The sequence below is a fragment of the Macrosteles quadrilineatus genome, unplaced genomic scaffold, assembly GCF_028750875.1.
Source record: "Macrosteles quadrilineatus isolate MER2022 unplaced genomic scaffold, UCM_ALF_1.0 Scaffold_7__1_contigs__length_78375512, whole genome shotgun sequence".
In the NCBI taxonomy this organism is placed as follows: domain Eukaryota; kingdom Metazoa; phylum Arthropoda; class Insecta; order Hemiptera; family Cicadellidae; genus Macrosteles; species Macrosteles quadrilineatus.
In genome coordinates, this window is record NW_026542600.1 from 73,969,121 (window position 1) to 73,993,447 (window position 24,327).

Genomic DNA, 24,327 nt, shown 5'->3' on the forward strand with positions numbered 1-24,327 from the left:
AGAGTAGTTTTGTTGTTATTTTACCATTGATTTTATTTGTGTATTCTAACAACAAGTCAAATTGTAACAACTATTTTTATGTAGTTCTAGTTATGAGAGTTAAGTATGATTTCAAGAAATATCTTTGGTTGTTAGATTATTCTAATGTGTTTTGTTAGTATTTACTGATATGTCTTTCATACATAATGATCATCAAGTCATTTTTTTGACTTAATTTATCCTATAGCAGTATGGTGTTTGTATTAGAAAACAGCTAAAAATAACCTATTAAGTCAACCTGTTACCTATTAAGCTTTTGTTCTAGTTTTTCAAATACATAAAATACAGGTTGTACATTACACTTAAAAATTAAAAGTATAAGTGATTAATATCTCACATCAAGTTCCAGTGATATGCTGGAAGACACCTTTATCCCCAAGTCGTATTATTTGAATATGCTCATTCTAACTTACAAATTGTTTCAGGCAATTTGTGTGTTATGTTACAATTACATTTATTTCCAAAAAAGAAATGTTTTGTGCGATGGTGCTTTTGTTTTTTGCTCAATGTATAGTATATTTAAGTGTTCACATGTTAAACTTTTTTATACTTGTATTTTATATAATAAATTTGTTATCTTATTAAAAGTATAATTTTTCATATACCTTTCAAACAACAAAATATGTGCAGACTGGCAATTTAATTATCTTTTTTTAATTAGTTCTTTTTAAGTTCTACAATAGTTAATTGTGTAACTAGTGAGCAAAGTGGCATTTTGCTGCACACGAGAGCAATGTTTACTCAGGATGAATGAATGAACTCGAGTGCAGCAATGGCCTTTTGCACTCGTGTTACACATTATATTTTTCCTACAGTCACTATAAAGCATATAAATAATTAGTCTTTCAAACACTATACAACACGTTTTTAGGTTAGGTTAAACCCAAGCCATGAACGGAATGGGAAATACTGCACCAGTTGATTGTAGTCTAGTATCTTTAAGTGTTACTTACTGTATTTTCAAGAGTACAGGTATAAACAGTAATAATCAGTATAAACACATAATAAACAAGTAGATTGTTCTTCAAAATATGACAATAAAACATTTTCAAACAGTTTTGTAACTTTCTTACTTAAGCGCCAAGAGGAAAACAGTTTGTATGCTCGTTCATACTTCTTTCTTGATTGTTCAGGTAACAGTCAGTTTCTGCTATTTCTGGTCTACCATTGATTATATTCACATTTACTCTCACCGAGTTCATTATTTTTAAACATGTTAGGCCCACTTATAATTCATCTTTCAAATACTACACTTCAGGTTGTGTTCAAACCAAGCGTTAAACGAAAATAAAAACATAAACTATAAACACAAAATGACAGGTTACATCGTAGTTATAATAGTCAATCAGCTGATCATAGTATTATTATCTTTAAGTGTTGCCAACCTATTTCCGAGCGTACACGGATTAGGTGCATAATAACGCTGTTTTGTGTTGTTTGGTTGGAATTCTGATGTGCGCCATAGTATAAACTGTGCAACAAAGTTTAAATATGCAGCAATTAGCAGCTTTCTGTACTAAACAAGAAAGGCAATTTTGTCGGGTGACTGTAGGAAAAATGGCATTAGAGAGAAATTATGAAATTTTGTGTTTTTTAGGGTAAAAAATGGGAAAAATCTATTTTTACCCCATAAAACCCCTGTTCCCATAGTCCGTTTATGTTAGTTCGCGAACTCGTTCGAATAAACATAGGTGTACACGTTTGTACCAAATGAATCAAAATCGAGTAATTTTTGCTTGAGTTATCACGCTAACGGACACACACACACATATATATATATAGCCTATATATGAATTTGAACGGTTGGTGATTTTGGTCTCTAAGGACCTCAAAAGGAAAAAGTAAATTGGTCCCGGGTTCAGGTCTTACCATGAGTACTACGGTAATAGCTTATTCTCTTTATGGGAAATTCGCTAAAATGTCTTAAATAATAAAAAAAATGAGGAAATTTGCAAAAAAATAATTGTTTGGCAATACCTATTAATTTTTCCCCTACGTATTTATATTGTATTTCATAGAAATGGAGATATAATTTCTAAGAAGAGTAAATAAGAGTAACAAAAGCAGAAAAATGTTTTATCATCAATGTTTGCTCATCATTTGAGTTAATATTCGGAGGTAATTAAGATGTATGAGAACAAAATGACAAATAACAAAAGAAGAAATGTGATTGAAAAAACTCATTTAAGTATTAATAAATATATATTTCATATTTTACTTGCGCTTCATAGAACATACCAAAATCCTTCATCGGTACAAATTAACAATATTAATACGCAATTATTAATTATTATCAGCTCAATAAACTTAACATGTACAAAACAATCCAACAATATTAACAAACAATTTTTACTTTTGGCAAGCTAAAGATATTAATAATCACAGTTTGAGCTTAGGCACATGGTTTATGACTTTTAGACATATGTAAAAGGCAATCAGCTGTAGTCAATACAATTTGTCTGAGAACTTAAAGTTAGTGGTAACAAAGCCCCCTCCATGATAGGGGGTGATATTCGAACACCACCGCTGTCTCTAAACAATGCATTAGGATTGACTTGAATAACTTGTGTGGCTACTGGTCGTGCCATGTCTTTGAAACTGTCCAATTCTAAAGGCTCACTTGAAAGAAGAGTTGAACTAAAATACTGTGCACTTTTAACTAACGTCGAATTTTCCCCATCCAAGCATTGAGACTGTTTTGCAGATCCTATGTCTAATGAGAGCCTCTTCTTAGGTATAATATTTTGGTTCTTTTTTTCCTTGTCATTTTGAGAGGAGGTCTTTTTGACTGAAACTGTTCTTAATTTCTTTTTGAGGTTTTGACGAAATACAGCTTCCTCCATAGTCAAGGGTTTAGACAGTTCTACCAGATTCAGAGGTTTGATCACTAAAGGCTCTACTTCCACTGGGATCATCACCGACCCAGCAGCCATGGCACCGTCTGAAACAAAACGCATGAATTTATAGAATGTGTTGAGGGACAAAGTCGATCATTATTGTCACCAAACATTTTTTTTACAATGCTCTGGTAAAGGCAGACAAAACAGTTAACAGTGTCAAACTATACTAAAATAAACTAGCCTATAGAAAAAATAAATACAATTCAATTCTTAAAAAAACTGATTAACATTATAATAGTTCTTCCTCAACAAAAATTCAATGATTTTTTCCCCTTAAATGATTCTAAACCTATTGATTTGTATACCATGGCAAGTTGTTGAACATTTTTTTTTACCCTTATAAGAAGGTTTATTTTCTACAAGATTTAATCTGTCTAAAGTATATTGGAATATGTCTGAAATCCCTGTATTTGAAATGAAATCCATCTGTCTGAAATCGGTGTTTTTTGCTGATTATTTTCACTGTGAAGTTTTCAAAATTTAATTTCACATACAGATAACATTTTAAGAATGTACAAATTAGGGACTGTTAGAATCTTTAGGTCTTTGACAAGTTGTTTGAAAAAACGTTTTGCAGGTTTAAAGTCATAATTCTAAGTACATTATTCTTTTTTCTAGTTTGAAAAGTTAATAAAAATCGGAGGTAATGCCCCAAAGCTCTATTCAGTAAATTAGGCATGATAAATCCTTAGTCTTGTAGTTGACAGGGTAGTACAATGCTCTCCTAAATTTAAGTCAAATACTGTATACAGTATGCATTAAAACGGTCTGTTTTAACGAGTTTTTTGGGACGTCGGTATAACGGAAAACCCGTTATTCAGACTGGCCTCGGTCCCGAGGAGTCCGGATAAGGGGGAGTCTACTGTATCTTGTTTCTTAGGGTGAAATAACTTTCTTTGGCTGAAATTGTCAAATTTAATCCATGAATGACTTTGTTAAGTTGTTCGGCGGACCTATTCGTTAATGATAGATATCTTTACAAGCTCTACAGTTTATAGTTTTACTTACTGTTGCACATCGCCTGTGTGACTGGACAGTCCTTGTGGGCCAATAGCAGAGTCTTGAGATGAGCGACTTCTGCTCGTAAGGCTCCGACCTCAAGCTGCAACTGCTGATTGGCTGTCATCATCTTCTCGGCTCGTTGCTCCAAGGTAGCCACCCAAAACTTGCGCTTTTCTCTGCACCTCATTGCAGCAGCCCTGTGGATTAACCTTGGGTTAGAATTTTAAACATACCGGATTTTCCGTCTTAGCTCTGAGTTGTTCTTTGTAGTGGATGACCCAGGTTTTGGTTTTTGTCAAGCGCTTATCATATCCATCAGGGATATATATTTATCAATCTCTTGATGTCGTCAAACGAGTCAAATAATCAGCTCACGAATGAACATAATAAGAAGATTATTTATTGCCTAGAATTTATTGCTGCAAATAGTCAATAGGAACATACCGTGGCGGTCTGTAACAGTGCACTCTGTTATGTGATTTTGTAAGTGTTCTTTTGTGTTCTAAGTGTGTTAACTGTTTTATGACATCCAGATATGGATGAATCTTAACCTCTGATGGACTTGATTATACAAAAACCGAAACTTGGGTCTTGAAAGGATGTGTCAGACAAAGAACTGGAGGCCAATGAAAAATAACAATTATTTGGTTATGGGACACCAATGGAGTTGACAATACAGATACCTCTTGGGGAAAGGTTAGCCGCTGGAACTAAGCACTGTTGCCTAGTGTACGCCTGATTGTGGTAGTGAATATTTATTTTACAACACAAAGAATACTCTAAAAACAATCTTCAAAATGGCTCTATCTGAGTTTCAACTAACAACCCCGTGTGAGATGCAACTCTTGAAAATTTAAGTAGGGACAGCCACTATCATGTAACTGTGGGGACAGATCAAGCCATACAGTGAACAATTGACCTTTACAAGCATTACCATTTACTGGCATCATTTGTAAACAAAATTACACAAATTTCAAATTTGTTTTCTTTTTTGATCTTAGAACATATAAAATTAATCATACAAGGTTTTATTTTATCAAAAACTTGTTTGTTTGGATTTATTTCAATTTTACTTTGATCTACAAAGCCTTGTAACAAAAAAGAAAAATTCTCAAGTGCAATTGAAGCATTTGTAGCTTCGTATAGCCTACAGTAGTCCAATCAGCGTCAGCTAACAGCTGTCTCAGTCTATTTATTAATTGAGGCACAAAAACAACATGACAAAAAATATTTCTGTTTAAAGTGTAAAAATATTTTAAGATGGTTTATAAAATTAATATTTTAGTTTTACTGGTTGTGACGATGTAGTTTCATTAAAATGCAAAAACAAAGCATAACATTAGTAAAAAATACTTTCATTTAAAAAAGTTAAAACTGTTTTCAACACAACTTCTATATAGCTATTTCATGTTATTATTACTTTATAAAGATTTTAAAGGATTAATCTTTTTATAATTTTAAAGTTGGCCTAACCAAGTTTTTTGAAATATTTTAGATCTAGAAATATTTTAGAAATATTTTAGGCCTTTATATCATTAAATATTATGGGACATTCAAATATTTCCTTGTGTTTATTTTTTTTAATATCCTTCATTGTGCCTCTTTAAATGCAGATACGATACCTATTATGATAAAACATATTGTGATTTATTGAAATATAATCTGTAATCTCACATACTATCGTATCTGCAAAAACCGCCATTTTTACACACAAAAAAAATAACAAAAATGTATCCTCTAAACTACAGTCAAAAACAAATCTTAGTGAATGTTATGTGTGAACATGACAACAGTAAAATAAAATGTCTTTCAGCAATCAACCAGTGAATAAGTGCAAAATCCTTATTTTGGCTCTCCTGAAAAGTAGCAAAGAAGCAGATAGTATGGAAGATGGGCGACGATATGTTAATAAATAAAGTTTTATAAATGGTATTGGTATCGAGTTCGAAATCAAGAATCGGAACCAAAGTTCTGGAATCGGAATCAACCAATTCTGGAATCGGCCCATCACTACTTTGATTTTTAATCTATTACAAAAGATTGTCATAACTGCAAAAACTTGAAGCTGTCTTAAATTCAAATTTAAAACTATAACGTTGCAGATCTTATAACAGTCAATTGTAGTTTAAACAGATAAACTATATGCCATTAAAAGACTTACCTGTTCCTTTCAAGAAACTTGCGTCTCTTTGTTTCCTCATCATCCTCACTATTACTTGCATTTGAGGTTGAAGAAGATCTTTTGTGATGAGATCCTTCTTCTCTATGGCCTCTTTCAAATATCTAGAAAAATGTTGAGCATTGTTGAAATAATATTACCCCTCACAGTAAACTTGTTAATGCTGGTACAAATTTATATTCATAAGTTAGATTCCCATACACCAGAGTCGAGCTAATCAGAATGTTTTAATAATCCGAACTATATGTTAGGGAAAAAGGTAACTACGTTAACATTAAAAACAAAGCTATAAGTGTTCTGAAATACTAACTAGGGTGTCCAGCGGACCAGGAAATCAGTAAAACTGGGAATCATACCTGAATTTTGAGAAAGTCTGAGAATTGCGTGTGAATTTTTAATGGCACCGGGAAATTTATTGTATTGTATTGTATTGTAATTTGGGATAATTTCTAACAGCATATGGACGAACGCCCATTCATTAATGATGTTCTGGTGGTTGGTTCCCTTTTAAGACCGTCAAGTAGTAAGTAAGAGGAACTTGATGGCAGAAGACAATCACTGGGAATCACAGTTCACAAGAAACCATACAAAATTATGAAGTAGAAATATTAAAAAAAAATATATAACCCTACTGGATTTTTAGTTTATTGTTTACCTCAAAACTCACCTTTGGATCGTCCATATTTGGCCTTTCAGCCTGAATATTTGCACTCAAATTCCCCAAACGAGCTTTTAACTTCTGAAATAAAAATCATCTATTTTAATATTTTACCTCAATAAAGAAAAAAAAAACTTGTTACTGTACATACTTAATACCGTAATAACTAACACCATCAATATCATTTATAATTTGAGAATAGGCTCTTTCTAAAATTTGGTTTACTTTGACCTTCTACTGAAAATGAAACCTTTAGTTACAAATTTTCCACTTTTGTTAAAGATTAATTTTATTCTGACTCATAGCTCTAAAAATAAGTTGTGTGAAATAATAAAATCAATATATATATATATATATATATGTATAGTGAAGACATAAAATAATGCTTATGTATAAATAAAATAGCCTTAATAAAAAAAAAATAGAACAAGGTTTTATAAAGAAATAAAACCAGATAGTTTAACTAGTTTTAAAGGATCAGTTGCTGAAGGTCTAAATCCTGGAAGGTCTAATCAGACCTTCGGCAAACATTTTGCAATTTGGACTAGTAGCGGTTAGGTCTAAAATGAGAATTAGACCTTCCGCTACTAGTGCTAAATGCAATCTGTATGCCGAAGGTTTAAAAATGTGTACATTGCGTAGCCTGAGTTAAAAGGCTGTAACCGCATTTACCTGAGTTTAATTCGTTTTTTGAAAGCACGCACATTGTTCTAAGCCTAGTGAAGTTATGCAATTTTGGTGAAATGCAGTAGTATGAATGTTAATAAAGATACCTGGGCCCAATATATCTTTCACTAACCACTACTAAATCACAAACATTTCCTGTCATAGTTCAAACTCTATTGGATAGAAGATAACTACCTTGTCATATTGCACAATAACACCTTAGCTGCCTATCACAGCCAGCTTTTAAGTTATTTAATACATCTAATTAATACATAATGAGCATAGAAATAAGTATGTAAATGGACTTATAATAATTACAATGTGAACTCAACGTGAATTCAAATATTAATTGCATAAATTTGGAATATTGATCACCAGACCACGACCGAGTTGGTTTACTTAATAAATCACATAATTAATTACTAATTCATTGCCCTAGCCTACACCCTTCCCCAAGCCCTACTATACTATCTACTCACAACTACCTCCTACACACTAGACCTTCCGGGATTTAGACCTTTGGCATACTGCCCGTTTAGACCCTCAGCAACAAGTAAAAAATGCAAAATGTGAGCCGAAGGTCTAATTAGACCTTCCTAGATTTAGCCCTTCAGCAACACTCCCGTTTTAAAGAAGGTAAGATTGAGTTAACTTCTATATTAATTTAGCCCCGCCACAATAGGCAACAACCAAGTTAAATGTTCCACTGTTCTAAAAACTACTATTAACCATAACCACAATAAGAATTACAACGGACAACTAAAGCAATTTAAAATAGAGTGCACACAATTAAATTACCTCTTTTATGAGTGGAGATATATTATCTGACTCCTGCTTCTTCTCTGGGCTAGTGTGCAGAATGACAGTTCCTGCATCAGCTTTTGGTTGACTGACTCGTGCCTGAAAATAAGAGAATTTAATCGTTGAATGGTATTGAATAGGCCTTGTAGGACCTGTTTCGAAAACTTCACTACAAACATTTAATGCCTGAAGAACTAAAATTTAAGATCCTATTATATAACTCAGCATATATTTCAGCATAACTTTTTTGAATAACTAGTTGCTATTTTGGCAACTGGTTTATACCCACATGCAGTTTAGCTACCGAAAAAATTGCCATAGCCTGACATTAGAACAAATTTCTAAGAGCTGTGTTCAAAGAAATTTGAAGTTAATTTTTGGGTTCCATAATTGTGAAAGGAAGATTGTTTCAGCGTTTATTGTTATATATTTTATATTTTGGAAGCCGTGACACTGACTTATGCCATTGGAGGTCGTGGCATTTGGACGTTGAGCAACACTCCCAAATTATCTAGCTGATTTAGGCCTATATTAACAGAGGTTGGCCAAAACTGTATACAAACCAGTTTTAGCGAATTTCCCTATAGGGAAGTAGCTATTACTGTAGGTGGCATGGTAAGACCTAGGCCTGGGACCGATTTACTTATTCATTATGATGTCCCCAGAGGCCAAAAACACAATTTGTTCAAATTTGTATATACAGTAGGACCTCAATATCTCAAATCTGAAGGGGTTGTGATAAAAATTTGAGTTATCAAGTCTTTCAAGTTAGCGAGGTTCGAGTTATGAAGGTTCCATATGAAAAATTTCGAGATACTGAGGTGTTGGGGTCTGACAGTGATGTTACGTCACCGCCTTTAGAACCAGACTTTCACGTGTTAATCCTTTATAAATCAAACTCAAACTGTATTTATACGTACGGAAGAGTAACTTTGGAAGCAAAATAAAACAATTTTAATGCACATAAAGTACTGTATTTATTATTTAGCAATAAGTTAGATAAAGTACATACAAAACATGCTAAATAAAAAATAAAAAAATAGTTTAAATACTGTATAAATACAAAATACAAAACAATAATACAGTATACAGTATATCATCCATACACGGAACTACATTTACTGTGTATAATGTCTGTTTAAAGCAAACGTTAGTCAAACTCTTTATATATACTGTAAAAACAAGCTACTGTAACAACAAAAATACTGAATACGTACAATACTGCACAAACAAAAAGTATGTAGAAAGTAACATTTAAAGGGAAAATACAGTACTGAACTAGTGTGATTAAAATACTAAACAAAATGCAACGTAAAAACTATCTCAACAGCTGGCAGACTACACTGACTTCAGTACCTAACCTAGCCAAACAGACAAGGGAAGCAAACACAGGAAGTTGAATTTTCACGTCTCGACAGGAATCAAAACACAACTGACTTTGAAAGGCAAAACTTTTAATTATTGAGGCACATTCGTGCGAACTTTGACTTATAAAGGTAAACTTCGAGTTACTGAGGCATGTTGTAGTTTTAAAAATGTAACTCAGTTGAGTATATTTGCACTAAAACGTTTATGTGGCAAATTAGAACGGTCTTCTCTCATACAGGCATACTATGGTGTAAATATATGTTTGAAGTGTCATTAGACATATTGTTATTTACTTCCCGTAAATATAAATTACACAAACATGTTTATTATAATTTTTTTGTAAATTTTCTACATAAAACCTAGTTAAAACATTAAAAATGTTATGGGACCATTAATAATTGTTATTCAAACAAAACCTATTCTACAGATCATAGAGCATACTTTTTAGAAAGAAAAAGTTATCAATTATCTTTTATGGGTTTATGGCTAGAACTACCTATATTTTTGTGACAACATTGTATTTCTTAAAGAAATTAAAAATAAAGAGAATTGCCTATTAGTTTAACTATTACTTACAACAAGATCCACTGGACCTTGAAGATCTACTTTTTTGTCAGAGTCAACCGGAGTGGCGTTAAGTTGCATCAGTCTACCATCGGGCATTTTCAGAAGGAGTTGAACAGGTTGGTACCCACTGGTTCCGGGTTTGCTAAATCAAACAGAACAATAAAATAGTACTACTAAATAGGTCTAAAAACACTCTTACACTATAATCTGCCTCAAATTGAGCCATAATAATGGTAACCATTTTACAGTAAAAACACTACATTTCCTTTGGGCTTTTATTTGATATACCCAGGTACATGATTAAGTAAAGTCTCAATTATCTGATCCAAGCTGGCTGCGGTGAAGTCATCACTGAAAGAAAATAACTTAATAGGTTTTAAACATTTCAAAAATGATTAAATTAACAAAGTTAAACTCTGTTCAAACCTATTCAAGAATTAAGTTGTTTAAACTTTTTTCTTTTGAAACCATCATCACAAAAAACATTAAAAATACCTAACCGTAAAGTAAAAACAACACAACTGTAACTGCAAAAAAAGATACAATAGTCGTCCCTTCAGAGAAAGGTCTCCTATCACACTGAGTCTTAAGACGTAAGGGGTAGCAGACAGGTATGTATAAGGAGTTAACGAACCTTGTGTCATGCAGCCTGCTAAAACAATCAGAAAATACAGCCCAAGTGCAGGAGGCTAAAACTCTTGGTACTAAAAATCTTTTGAATATAGACGGGTACAACAAAAGGGGTTGTCTTGATAAACCTGCTATGGTGTGATGTACAGTCAGACGACAAGTAATTAGCAAAGGATTTCTTACTTTGTGGTCTGCAAGAAAGGGGAAACTTGGAAGGTCTGATAACCGAAGATTGTATAATCGAGAGCCTACTGTACACTCCAGTAATTTTCATAGAAAAGTTGTGTTGTGTTTATTGCAATGAAATGTCTCATATCTTGATTCACCATAATCTTCATTGTTGCAGAAATGTCCATGATGAAGAGCAGTCAAGAAACATCATAATGAATAAGGTCCCAGTTATGATAAGAGGAACCAGCAGTAAGTGGCGATGCTGACATTAATATTAGTGTGGAACAATACGGTAGCGCCTGACTCCGGCCATGATTGACGTCAGCAGGGACGTGGACCGCTGCCCATCACCAACCCCAGAGATTGAATTTTTGTGTTGCCACAGATATCCCTCCACATTCTGTCATTTAGCTCAAACTGTGTTGGATGTACCAGCTTACTGTGAAATGTAGAGAGGCAAATAGGCCAAGTTTGTGAGAAAGTTAATTGATGTGGAAACTGAAGTACAAACCAAACCTGTCTTTGCATTTGTTAATAGGATGAACGCTTTGTTTTAGTCTTAGACAATCCACCTAAACCCAGCTTCTCAATTTAGTATTTTCACTTAACTAACTTTGTTGCTGAACCAATTAGCTTGGTGGTGTAATTCATGGCCAGGCCCATGTTCTTGCACAGGCCCATGTTCTTGCATAGGCCCATGTTCTTGCATAGGCCCATGTTCTTGCATCACCGTTTTGGCACAATGGCCGCGCTCTTATCATAATTGGGGCTTGAGAAATATGAATGTCATACCTGTTAGAGGACGGAGCTATTGGTCGGAGCTGAGAAGTATCGGCCTCTTGCCTTATCACCTTGACTGGAGGTGTAGGTTTGTATCCACATTCCCTCTCTGCTCCATTTACTGTGGACAGCACATGCTTTCCAGTGTTTTCAAATTCACAATAAGAGTTATAAATTACTAATTTTCCTTGGGACAAAAGTTTATCATGCAAATACATTCTGAAATTCTAAAATAAAAATGGATTTGATAACTTTTCAATAGAATTTCTTATCAGTGTTAAATATGGTCACGATTAACAGCCGGTACCTATCAGCACTTTTGACGGACATTCACCATTTATTTTAATCTAGAATTGTAGGCTAATAAAAATGTACATCCAAACAAATTTACAAGAAATTCTATACAAGCAAATATACAACTTTAAATGGACTTCTAGATTTGTATGAAAACCAAACAAATTACAAAAAAAAATCAACAATAGGTTCATAGTCAAGGTGATAATCCATTTAAACCAGATCTTTTTGAACTAAGAAGGTCTCCAATTTAAACCATAAATTATCAGCATTTTTGAGATTATCAAAATGAGATTTTCAAAATCTAGTATAACACTAGAAAAAAAACGTTGTATAGTCTACCACATGTACCCAGGAAATTTATTTTTACCGAAAAAAGTAATAACCCTAACGCACTAAACCTGTAGAGTAAGGCCCGGTTCAAAAGAGCGACAAATCTAACAAGTGGGCTGTGACTAGAATTGTCGTGGCCTGGAGACATACCAGTTCACTAAAGCGATAACTCAACCGACTAGATCACAGGCGAATGAGCATCGATAACCGATCTTATTGATAAATTGATTGCAAGTGACCAATGTTTTTGTTGCAATTATTTTTTTAGACAATTACAATGTTTTATTTTGTTTTTTTGTATTGTTGGACTCATATAATACAATTTACCAAAAGGTTCTGTGCAATTTAGAAAGTTGTTAATTTCCTTGTAATCAATAACACTATTTTAAAACTAATAATATCTAATGGAAACTATACAAAACTTTGATGATGTATAAAAAAATGTATTAATAACAGTATTATTTTATCAAACCATAATGGTTATTTTTATTGCTTCCGTATTTGTACCAGTTTATAAGAGCAACAGTTTTGACAAAATCTAGCTACATCGTTGTAACTGGCATTTGAGTTGAGCTCGGCAAAGGAACTTGAAGTTAAATAAACAAAAACTCAAACTGCGAGAAAAAGAATTAGCCTATATGGGTCATGTAGTAACGCAAAACGGTCTTAAACCAGACAATACCAAAATTTTAGCCATTCAGAAGATACCTCAACCTACAAATGTGACCGAACTACAGAGATTTCTTGGACTTGTAACCTATCTGGCTAAGTTTGTCCCTACATTATTCGATCGGTGCGAAGTCTTACGACAACTGACACAAACAGACCCATATGAAACCCTTCGAGAATCTCAAAACTATGCAGTCATAAGCTCCGGTTTACCAATATTATGACATCACTAAACCGGTAACGCTACAATGTGACGCCAGTGACACAGGTCTCGGATGTGCTTTAATCCAATTAGGCCAACCAGTGGCCTATGCATCTAGAACAATGAGCCAAACAGAGAGACGCTACGCTTAAATAGAAAAAGAATGCCTGAGCATCCTATTCGCTTGCACGTCAATATACAGGGTAGCTGAAAAGTAACTTGCACCCCCCCTTAACTTTTCAACCATTAGAGATATTTGAAATCTGTTTGCGGCAACCTTCTTAGATATGAGGGGCTACAATAATTATGGTCAATTTTGAAAATTTTGCCTTTAGGGGTAGCGGGGGTAGGGGGTAGCTCAAAATTTTCAAATGACAAGTATAGTCGAGTTTGGTATCATTTTACAGGTCTTGACAAAACATAAACATTGACATAAAGAAAACCAAAATTGGCTCACTAATAACAAAATGGTGCCCTAAAACGTTTCAAATCCAAATAACCATGAGAGTGGCAAAAAAAATTAACTTGTACCCTCTTTAAATTTTTAACCCTTTAAGATATTTTAAATCGGTTTGCGGCAACTTGTTTGGATATAAAGGGCTGCAATAATTATGGTTAGTTTTGGAAATTTTGCGCTTAGAGGTAGGGGGTAGCTCAAAATGTTCAAAACTGACAATAATTATTGTAGCCCTTCATATCCAAACAAGTTGCCGCAAACCGATTTCAAATATCTGAAATTGTTAAAAAGTTAAAGAGGGTAAAAGTTAATTTTTTTGCCACCCTCATGGTTATTTGGATTTGAAACGTTTTAGGGCACCATTTTGTTATTAGTGAGCCGATTTTGGTTTTCTTTATGTCAATGTTTACGTTTCGTCAAGACCTGTAAAATGATACCAAACTCGACTATACTTGTCATTTGAAAATTTTGAGCTACCCCCTACCCCCGCTACCCCTAAGGGCAAAATTATCAAAATTGACCATAATTATTGTAGCCCCTCATATCTAAGAAGGTTGCCACAAACCGATTTCAAATATCTCAAATGGTTGAAAAGTTAAGGAGGGTGCAAGTTACTTTTCAGCCACCCTGTATATGTGGCAAAGAAGACATAATAGTGGAGACAGATTACCAGCCTATGCTGAATATCTTCAAAAAGTCCGTTCTGTCAGCACCCAAGCGATTACAATGTATGATGCTTTAACTACAAAAGTACAACGTTGACCTCGTTTACAAGAAAGGAAGCAAGATGTATATAGCAGACACCCTATCATGAGCTGCGCAAAAAATGACGAGAAATTATGGAAAGGACTTAGAATCATGGCAAGTACACCAAATACAAGAGGAGGAAAATATGTTCAACAGATAGGAAGAAATGTCATCCACGGAGCATTTAAATGTCACCAAAGATCGACTTGATCAGATAAAGAAGCACACCAACCAGGACAAAGAGCTTGTTGTAATGAAAAAAATCATACAAGATGGATGACCATTGGCAAAAGACTCCCTTTCAAATGAAGTGAAACAATATTGGACATACAGAGATGAAATTAGTACCTATTCAAGATGGACTCATTTTTAGGGGTGAACGCTTAGTAGTGCCAAAATCCCTACGAAGAGAGATGTTAAACAGAATACACTCGAGTCATCAAAGCATTGATGCCAGTCTCAGAAAGGCAAGGCTTAAATTATTTTGGCCACATATGTCGGAGGACATTTAAATTGACAGTTCAAGAGTGTTCGGCCTTTTGGAATTATCACCTGCTCCTGCTCATTTACCTATGCAGACCCATAGAATCCCTGATCTACCGTGGAAGAGAGTAGCGCTTGACATATTTCACCACAAAAATGACAATTATCTAGTCACAGTAGACTATTACTCAGATTTCTTTGAATTGGACAAACTACCTGATCTGACATCAGCCACTACGGTAGAAATCGCAAAGAAAAACTTCAGTCGTCACGGCTGCCCCTTAACAGTGGTGACTGACAATTCACAAGCTCAGTTTCAAACAGCTAACTTTCACAGATTTGCAAAAGAATGGGAGTTTAATCACGTCACATCGTCGCCATATCACCCGAGAGGTGGCAAGACTGAATCAGCTGTAAAGATAGCAAAATACTTAATTAAGAAAACTGAAAGAAATTCAGAAGATCTATGGATGGCTTTATTAGAGTGGCGCCGCAACACTCCTACTGAAGGAATCAACTCAAGTCCCGTTCAACGCTTGATGTCTCATCGCACAAGAACGCTCATACCAGTAGTGAAGAACTTGTTAGTACCAAGGACAGAGAGCTCAGTCTAAGACCAACTTAGCCTAAAGAAGATAAAATATACGATAGAACTTCCAAGATATTGCCTGATTTAGGCATAGATCAAGAAGTTTACGTGAAGCAATCGACAAAATGTGATCCCAAGTGGTCTCTAGGAAAGATAGTTGAGAAGAAATCACCAAGGTCGTACGTGGTAGATGTTAGTGGAAAGTTGTATAGAAGAAACAGAGAATTCTTAAACACACCAAAGGCAGACCTAACACACAATGAACCTGACCGAGTCGTAGACGACAACATCAAGTTGACAGTCCCACTAGGAAATCAGCTCCAATCGTAGACAACACTTTAAATGACCATCAAGATCTGGGACCACTCGATATGGAAACAAATACACCTAACAGACGAGTGACACATTCTGGACGTCACGTCAAGACCCCAGAACGATACAAATACTAAGCAAGATATGTAATACAGGCCTACGAAGATATTTTTATTTTTTAAGTTTATTCTGGTTTTTATGAAGACACATTCTGTAGGCCTGTAAGAGATGTATTTTATTATGTATGAGAAGATTTTTTTATTTTGTTTTCTGTGTGAAGGAAGAGTTTTGTGTTGATTTGTGAAAGAAGAAATTGGTTATGACAGCATTTACTTTACATTTTACAACAAAACAAAAATCTTACCAGGAGTCTCAAGTTTATTTCATGAAAGGAGGGATGTTATACATGATATGAACTGGCCACATATTACCAAAAGCCCAATAGCCTATCAGTACCAACTGTCGTCAACTGAGGATTCAACTGAGGACAGCAGTAGCAGTATTATTCTGACAGCTGAGTAACAGTTCCTGGATTCTTAAAAAAATAAATGAACCTATCAAAATTCAAGAAAATTCTAAAAGAGCATATAATAAATATAGCATTATATTCTTATGATGAGTTTTTCACCTCCCAGAATTAGAAATAGTATTTTTATTTTATGTATTTTGACACTATTCACTGTACCACCAGTGTACACGATTTATGGTGAATAAAGATGTTTGAATATGAATATGAATATACTAAATTAGTGTTATTTTTAGCTCAAGAAAATGGTTTAGAAAGAAATTGCCAGGTTATATGTTTTGAGGGTAAAGAATGGGAAAAAACCCATTTTACACGATAGTACCTCCCATAAGCCCTGTTTCCATAGTCTGATCACGTTGATTTGCAAACTCATTTGAATAGAGTAGGTTTACACGATTGAACGAAATTTCATCAAAATTGGATAGTTTTAACTTGAGTTATCGTGCTAACCTACACACACATAGATTCCTATATGAATATGAATTAATGTGTTTTTGGCCTCTGAGTACTGTACCTCAAAACAAAAAAGTGAATCGATAAAAAAAGTAAAAAGTTCTGCGTCAAGGTCTTCCTTACCATGACACCTGCAGTAATAGATTGTTCCCTAGAATGGGAATTCAATAAAATGAACCTTTAGATATTTTAACACCCAGTAGCTTAATATAATATGAAAATAAACCCAATTGAAACATTGTCTGTATTATGAGTCTATAATAAATTCTCAAAAAGTACTCATAACTAGAATAAGCAAATGAATCGATCTTTGAACTAAATGTGTCCAATAGGCTTTATATGGAAAACTTACCTGTTTTGTTCTGCACTGGCTGTTTTTGGGTGGACTCTATTCGGTTTATAGATTCATTTTCTATGATGTGTGGAAATACATGGGGTGTGTGTAATGTGTCGTCTGTAACAGCTGCCATTCTCGTTTCCTGAAAAATTATTTGACAGGAATTTAATATTTGTGTGTATGAACAATCACACTGAATGATTTACTGTCCAGACATGAATTAACAATAGCATAAATATATAAATTTAAGAGGATTTGTATGAAGTAGTTTTTTGTCACAAAATCAACAATTGAATTTATAAAGTATAATAATACTTTAAAATATTGTATGAAGCATAATAATATTTTGGCTAGTTATAAGTAGCCTACAACAGATACTACCAGTATAAAGAAAACCAAAATATACAATTTAATGAACAAACGTAAATAATGAATCTTTAGTGATCTTATATACACAATTACGACTATATTATAGGCCTAACAATGAATTAGGTAAATTGGTTGGCACTCGGATAATGTAACTGGTTGGGTTTTTTTTATGAGATAAATTAACTTGTCTTCCAAACGTTGAAGAAAATGTGGTAGACCTAACATTAAAATTAATCGTTTAAATACCTACTAGAAATGTATAGATATTGTTATTACGATCATTCTCTAATTATAGTCACAACATATTGTTCCACAGATTAAAAACTTCATAATGTTACTAATACTCTTGGGTTTTTATACAAAAATTTACATGCAAGTAAATTGTAAAAATTGTCTATTGACCAACCTGTAAAGCCAAACTGCCTGTTTTTCCTGACTCAACTGCCTTTCTAAATGTCTCTTCAAACGGATTGACATTCTGCAAGTCTTGAAAAAGGCCGACTTCTTCACAATTACGGATGAATCGGGTAGGTGTTGGAGTTTGGTCGGCTGAACCAAAATAAAAATCGAGTCAACAATGTAAATGGGTTTCTAAAATATTAATATTATAGTACATAGTTGTGTGATTATCTATTTTCTGGATCTCTACAAGTAGCAAAATGACATACCTACGACATGTGGTTATGAGATATTTAACAAACTCTTTGATCAATAAACATAAGCATTTGGTTCAGTATACAGTGTAACCTAGAACACACACAACACCAAGTTAAGTAGTTTTTGGTTATTGTTGTATTTAGCAATTTGCATGTAAAAAACAACTGTATCAATAAACTGCCCATATCAAAATTTGTGTGTAATATCACAGGCACTTTACATATGACAAATCATCTACAAATAAACAGAATTGTTTATCAGGCCCTGAAATATTATTAATTATTCAGTCTTGCTCTTAGCATACGGAGTAAAAATTAGCATAATGAAGAATTAAACTCATAATCATCATAATGAGCAAATCTTGTTTTAAACATGAATGAGAATTCAATTCGCAATTTTGATGATGAGCAAATCTTAATAGCCGACACCGCTCATGTAAATATGACTTAAGTTAACTGTCATATGATAAAATTATAAGACACAACATAACATAACATTAACATAACATAAGACATTTAACATTTTATAAGATTTACCTAACCCCATTTAAATCCAACAGTAGGTTTGGAGAATTCAATTTTTCACTCTTGAATTTGTATTATGCTCAATGCTAGGACTTTTATCATTTTTGCACAGAATAATAAAGTAGAACAACATTTCAGATTGATAGGTCTATATAAATATTGAATTCCCTTCTTTGTAAAGCAGTGAATTTGAATTTCTTCCATGACTCTAGTCCGTTGTTTGTTCATCACTTGAACTTTGCTATGAACTTCCATGCAATATTCTTCTTCAAACAAGGTTCTATGAACCCAAACAGATGAAATTAAAAACAGTAGATCTTGCACATACAAGACAAAAAATAAATTTTCCTAATACCTTATTGAAGCCCACTGTGCTTTTCCCACAAACCTAATTATTCATAGGCCCTTTATTGATAGGCAACCTGGATTTTTTCTACAACTATGGTGAGTGTTCCCCGCTTTGGAAAATTTACAACTACACCACTGGCGCAAAGCTAAAGCTTAATTTAATATACAGGGTGTTTTTAAAAGAATGCCGGGATTTTAAATGGTAATTGCTTGGATACTATTCAAGGTAACTAAGCGTTTTATACGTCAAATTGAAGCTAAAATAAGAAAGTTTTGTTTTCCGTGCAGCAAGGGAGGAAACTTTGACCTTGGTATGCGTAAAACAGTTTCGGCGTGATAGGCCGCTATTGTGACTCATATGCCAGTCGCCAGTATGCCATTTACGGTGCAAGGCACAGATTGTAATCTGTAGTTCGCAGTGTTTATATCCATTGCTAAAATTAAAAAAAATTAAATCTACTTGATGATAAAGAAAATTGAAGCTGGTTTAATGAGTTTCGTCGCACCTAAGTGTTTTGAAAAGACATTCACCTAGCCGGCTAAAAACAAACGATGACATAGTCGAAGAAATCCGACAAGTCTTCATCAGAAGCCCGAAAAAATCGATTGCCCGACAAAGTCTTCAGTTTAACAAACCTAAATTGGTCACTTTATGATGTTATCTATAAAAGATAGTCTTTGTACCGAAAAAGATTCAGTTAAGACATTAGATTAACATGCCCATCGCTCTAAGCGTACAGACTTTGCCAGTTTTACGCTCATATAAGATGATGAAAATCTGAATTTTACTAATCCGAATTGTAGATGAATGATTGCATAAAATACAGGTATTTAAACCACTTATATTGTATATAATTATAATTATATTGGTATAATGAGGTCCCTATTTTTACCCCATAAACCCCCGTTCCCATAGTCCGATCATGCTGGTTCGCGAACTCGTTTGAATAAATGAAAGTTTACACATTTGTACCCAATTTCATCAAAATCGGATCATTTTTGCTCGAGTTATCGTGCTAACGGACAAATATATATATATATATTAAACGGATTGTTTTTTTGGCCTCTAGGGACCTCAAAATGAAAAAGTAAAATGGTCCCGGGTCCAGGTCTTACCATGAGTACTACGGTAATAGCTTAATCCCTATATGGGAAATTCGCTAAAAATAAAAAGAAAGCTAATTTTGTCCTCTACGACCCACTGGCCCAACATCAAGAAATATGCAGTCTAAGTGGGGGGGGGGGGGGGGGGGGGGTGTACTGTAGACTTACCTCAGATCAAGGGGAAAGTGTAATTCTAAAAAAAAAAAACATATTTTTAACAAAATAAAAAAACTACATGTACAAAACGTTTCAAAGAATAAACTAAGCAAATTTGATGTTTATAGAACCTACTTGTGTCTTTTAATCTGTGGTCAAAGTCGTACTATGTGAGTTGGGGCATTTACATTTACCCCACTTGACCTTACTGAAAATACAGGTAAAAGGGAACGTTCTGCAACGGTAGATGTAGTGCACTGCCGGTTCAGGTGATGTTCGTAGTTCTTTGTGTATAATTGTTTGACTAAATAGCATTTTAAAGTCCTGGCGATATGATTATGGCTTGACAGAAGCCAAAACCCGGTTGATCCAAGCTACAAGGAGGAGTCAGAGCTGTGACAGAAAATTTGTTAATCTACAGTAACCTATAAAATAACCTATGCCTCCTTAAAAAAACTCACCACCAAAAATACTAGAGCTCCTATTTCCAAGATTGAGAACCATGCTGTGCTTCTTTTTAGGTGGACTACTCATGTATTCCTTGGTTGAACATGCCTGCAAAAAATATGAAACATGAAAAGAAATGTTAATAAATGGGATATATAATATATATATATATACCTTAGAAAAGTTGACATACCTAGCCCAACAACTCAAGCTACAACCGCCTATACACTTACACAGCTATCTATGCGAGTATTACTCAGATAAAACCGCTATAGGCTACCTGACGTGTGGTTCAACCTGGGGGTTAAGTTTCGAGCTACTAAGTCTAATGCTTATGCTCTCCTTTCACTTCACATGTACCGTACCAGTATATACCAACATATAATACACAAACAGTATTTATACCTATGCTACCACTAAATAAAAAAAATACCTAGGCCCTAAGCTTATTCAATTCAATTTAATTATTGAGATGGGGATGCTAATAATAATAATAATTCGTTTCTTGTACCGTAGTCTACAAAGTACATTGTATTACAAACGTCAGATAGAATTCGATGCTACCTAGAAATACTATTATAACCCATAAGTGGAGGATGAGTATAGAATGGAGTGAGATGATCTGTGTAGCTTTGTTACCGATTGAGGGCTGGAGCGCACTAGCCCAACCACGACCACAACTCCAACCGGTCGGATACGGCCAGTTTTTTAATAGGCGTAAATGGAACAGTCTCCATTAGTCGACTGGTTGGACCCTGGTTGCATGACCAAAGTCCTTGCAGACGTGCCCGACCCGCTGGCTGTTGCAGCCAAAAATAGAACAAATTGTAATGGGACGACGTACACTACCCCCGACTTGTCTCTGACCTAACCAGTACACCACTCAACCCCTAGTATTTGTGTGGATCTATGGCACATGTTTTTGTGTGGTTTGGGAAGTGACTTTTTTTGTAAAATGTGGCAGGATTTTGTCACTGAGAGTTTTGTTATGACTGTTAAGAAAAAGTCTTGTTTTTAGGATCTATCAGCAGTAGCCTACCAGTAACTTAGATTATGAACAACAGAGGGATGAAGAAGGAAGCTTTGGAGGAGATCATGCTGATGTTTAGCGGACGTGAGAACGTTACTAATTCGGCCACTTCTTCAACATCCATCTTGACACTGATGTTAAGTAAACATTCGTTGCCTTGGTCAGGTTGTGCTCTGGTCGCATGGTGAACGACAATGACCGGTTGGGTGTTTGGTCATGGTCGTGGTCGGGCTAGTGCGCGCCAGCCCAAGACCAGCTATTTCATTAGTCAGGACCATTTATTAAAAGCCAAATGATCAGGTACAGTTGGGTCTAGTATAGGACCATCGAAAAGTTAGGCCTACACCTTTTTCTCAGAATCGAACCAGCGATTTTATGATTGCTAGGCGAGAGCTATAGGCTAACCAAAATGACACACACTAAGCAGCAATTAGGCCCTACGTAAGAACAAAAATAGCCATAGCCGTGTGTGAGCTTCTCAAAATAGGTAGGTTTACCTACACAACCTATCCGGCATTGCTGGTCTTGGTGAAGAAGAAGGTAATAAGGTAATATCTACCATCAACAAGCTGAAGTCAATTTCAAAATAATTTGGTGATCTAGCCTATTTAAGTTGGTTCAATTAAATACAAAATTCTTAAACCACATAGTGGGCAAACCTAATTAAATTAATTTAGATTCAGATTTAGGTCTGATTACTTCAGGCTATGGGCCTAATGGCCTAAAATTTTGGATTTTCGGTACGCAGTGAGTAGGCCTACGTTACTGTACGTCTATGTGAATTATTGATTGCTCAGAGCATGTTTGGGCTAAATTTTGAAGACCAAAATCATGGATCAACTATTCAACTGTGGAAAATCTAGTTACAATCCAGACTTAGCAAAAAGGTATGAAATTTATGCTTAGCCTAGTAGGTGCATAAGCATAAAATGGAACTAGCCTCTTAGCCACCTTGAAAATATGCTTTTAAAGTGGTAGTTAGTAGTGGATGAAGGTAAAAAATAATGCAATAGGCTAACTAACTGGGTGCTCTTGGAATTATAGCCGTTTATCTTAATATAAGAAATACAAACAATCCTACCAAAGGGTAATCGTGGGTTGAGTATGACCTAGAAGATCCTTCCATTGCAGTTATCATCCAACATTCAAAGCAAAACTATTGTTTCTTAATCATATGTTCCGTGGGATTGAAAATACACTCATGTAAATGACTGCGTTATTATTTCAAAACACCATTACAAACTTTAACTTAATCATCCACAGGTAACAACAAACATAGCTTCCTTAATACTTTTCAAGGCCAAACAATTGCCAATGTTATAAAGTCAAGGATTTCCGATTTCGTATCATAGCATATAATTTACATACGTTATAAAACTAGGGATTTTTACTGTAAAGGGTTCATGTGTATATTTGTATTTATAGTTAGAAATTATAGACAAAAAAATAAAGATTTTCCTTTCGATATCCTCGTAACTAAACATAACCTAAACTAACACCAAAACAGTGTTTCCATCCGCAAGAAAAAAATATCCCTGGGCCAACGTCAAAAAATCCCTAGTTATCCCTAGTCCGTGTTCTAATAATCCCTCCAATTATCCCTCTCCATCAAATCTAGATAACTTATTATTTTTGCAGCAATACCAATGGATATCATGTATAGCCACCTAAAATATGGTATATTCTTCAATATCCCATATTATTTATAAAGTAATACTATATAAAAAACATTTTTGCACCATGGCCATCTTTAACTCCAGGCAGGCCGCAGCCTGGTAGAATTGGCAACGTTGCAAGTACCGTAGTATTGTTTAGCGCCAGACGTCCCATAAGTTAACATGGAAATAAAACATAATATAGAATCGAAAACCAAAACAATATAAATTGAAAATCTATTTCTGGACATTCAATGTGGAGTCAACATTTTCATAGCTCAGTAACCAAGCTTTCGTATTCTTAAAAAAATACATAAATATCATTAGCTTAGCCCGTTCTCCAAACAAACACCTTTTACAACACACTATGTAGCCGTGATTAAAAACTGTCTATGTGGTACAAAACAAGATTAATTAACTAAAAAATGACACAAATAGTTATTTTTAAAATTTTATATATATATTTTTATTTATAAGTATTTACAATTGTTTCAAAAATATTACTCAAGTGTCCAAATTTCAAACTTAGGCCCCTATTACACTAGGTAGCCTGGCGACGTCGCCAGCGGCAGTAGCTGGCGACGCACTGGCCACCAAACCTATAACCAGTTGAGTAGCCAGTTGAGTAGCCAGAATTTTACCGCCGTGGCGCCGTTGTTGTGAGTGCTTGTCTTGCACTTGTACTTGTTATGAGCGGTGTTTACAGTGAATAATGAGTGATTATAAGTATCTCCTCCTTCTGTTACTTCTGAAGAAAAGGAGGCAAAGGAAGAGAAAAATGTACGTTCATCCAATGCTTAGTGCAAGAGAATCAAAATGGTTATATTACACCCTTTTTTATGAGCTCTGTGCGGACAATAAAAAATGTTTCAAT

At 34.4% G+C, this 24,327-nt stretch overlaps 1 protein-coding gene across 1 annotated transcript; it reads right to left on the reverse strand.

Moving 5' to 3' along the window:
* Positions 1-2,222: 2,222 nt before the first annotated feature.
* Positions 2,223-23,289, reverse strand: LOC128998288 (cyclic AMP-dependent transcription factor ATF-7-like). The gene is made up of 11 exons (XM_054424362.1): positions 22,880-23,289; positions 20,783-20,876; positions 17,939-18,081; positions 17,179-17,305; positions 11,774-11,882; positions 10,190-10,322; positions 8,243-8,344; positions 6,788-6,859; positions 6,103-6,224; positions 3,948-4,138; positions 2,223-2,980 (listed from the first exon to the last, which is right to left on the reverse strand). Exons 1-11 carry the CDS (start codon positions 22,934-22,936, stop codon positions 2,475-2,477), a joined length of 1,656 nt encoding a protein of 551 aa, XP_054280337.1. The 5' UTR covers positions 22,937-23,289; the 3' UTR covers positions 2,223-2,474.
* Positions 23,290-24,327: the final 1,038 nt, after the last annotated feature.

Bases quoted from the DNA above. Each gene is read 5' to 3' on its own strand.
- LOC128998288 (XM_054424362.1), bottom strand. From the start codon at position 22,936: ATGATAACTGCAATGGAAGGATCTTCTAGGTCATACTCAACCCACGAT. The intron at 6,225-6,787 runs GTGAGTTTTGAG...ACATTTTTCTAG, and splicing joins CAAATATGGACGATCCAAAG to ATATTTGAAAGAGGCCATAG. The intron at 2,981-3,947 runs GTAAGTAAAACT...GTTTTGTTTCAG, and splicing joins CACACAGGCGATGTGCAACA to ACGGTGCCATGGCTGCTGGG.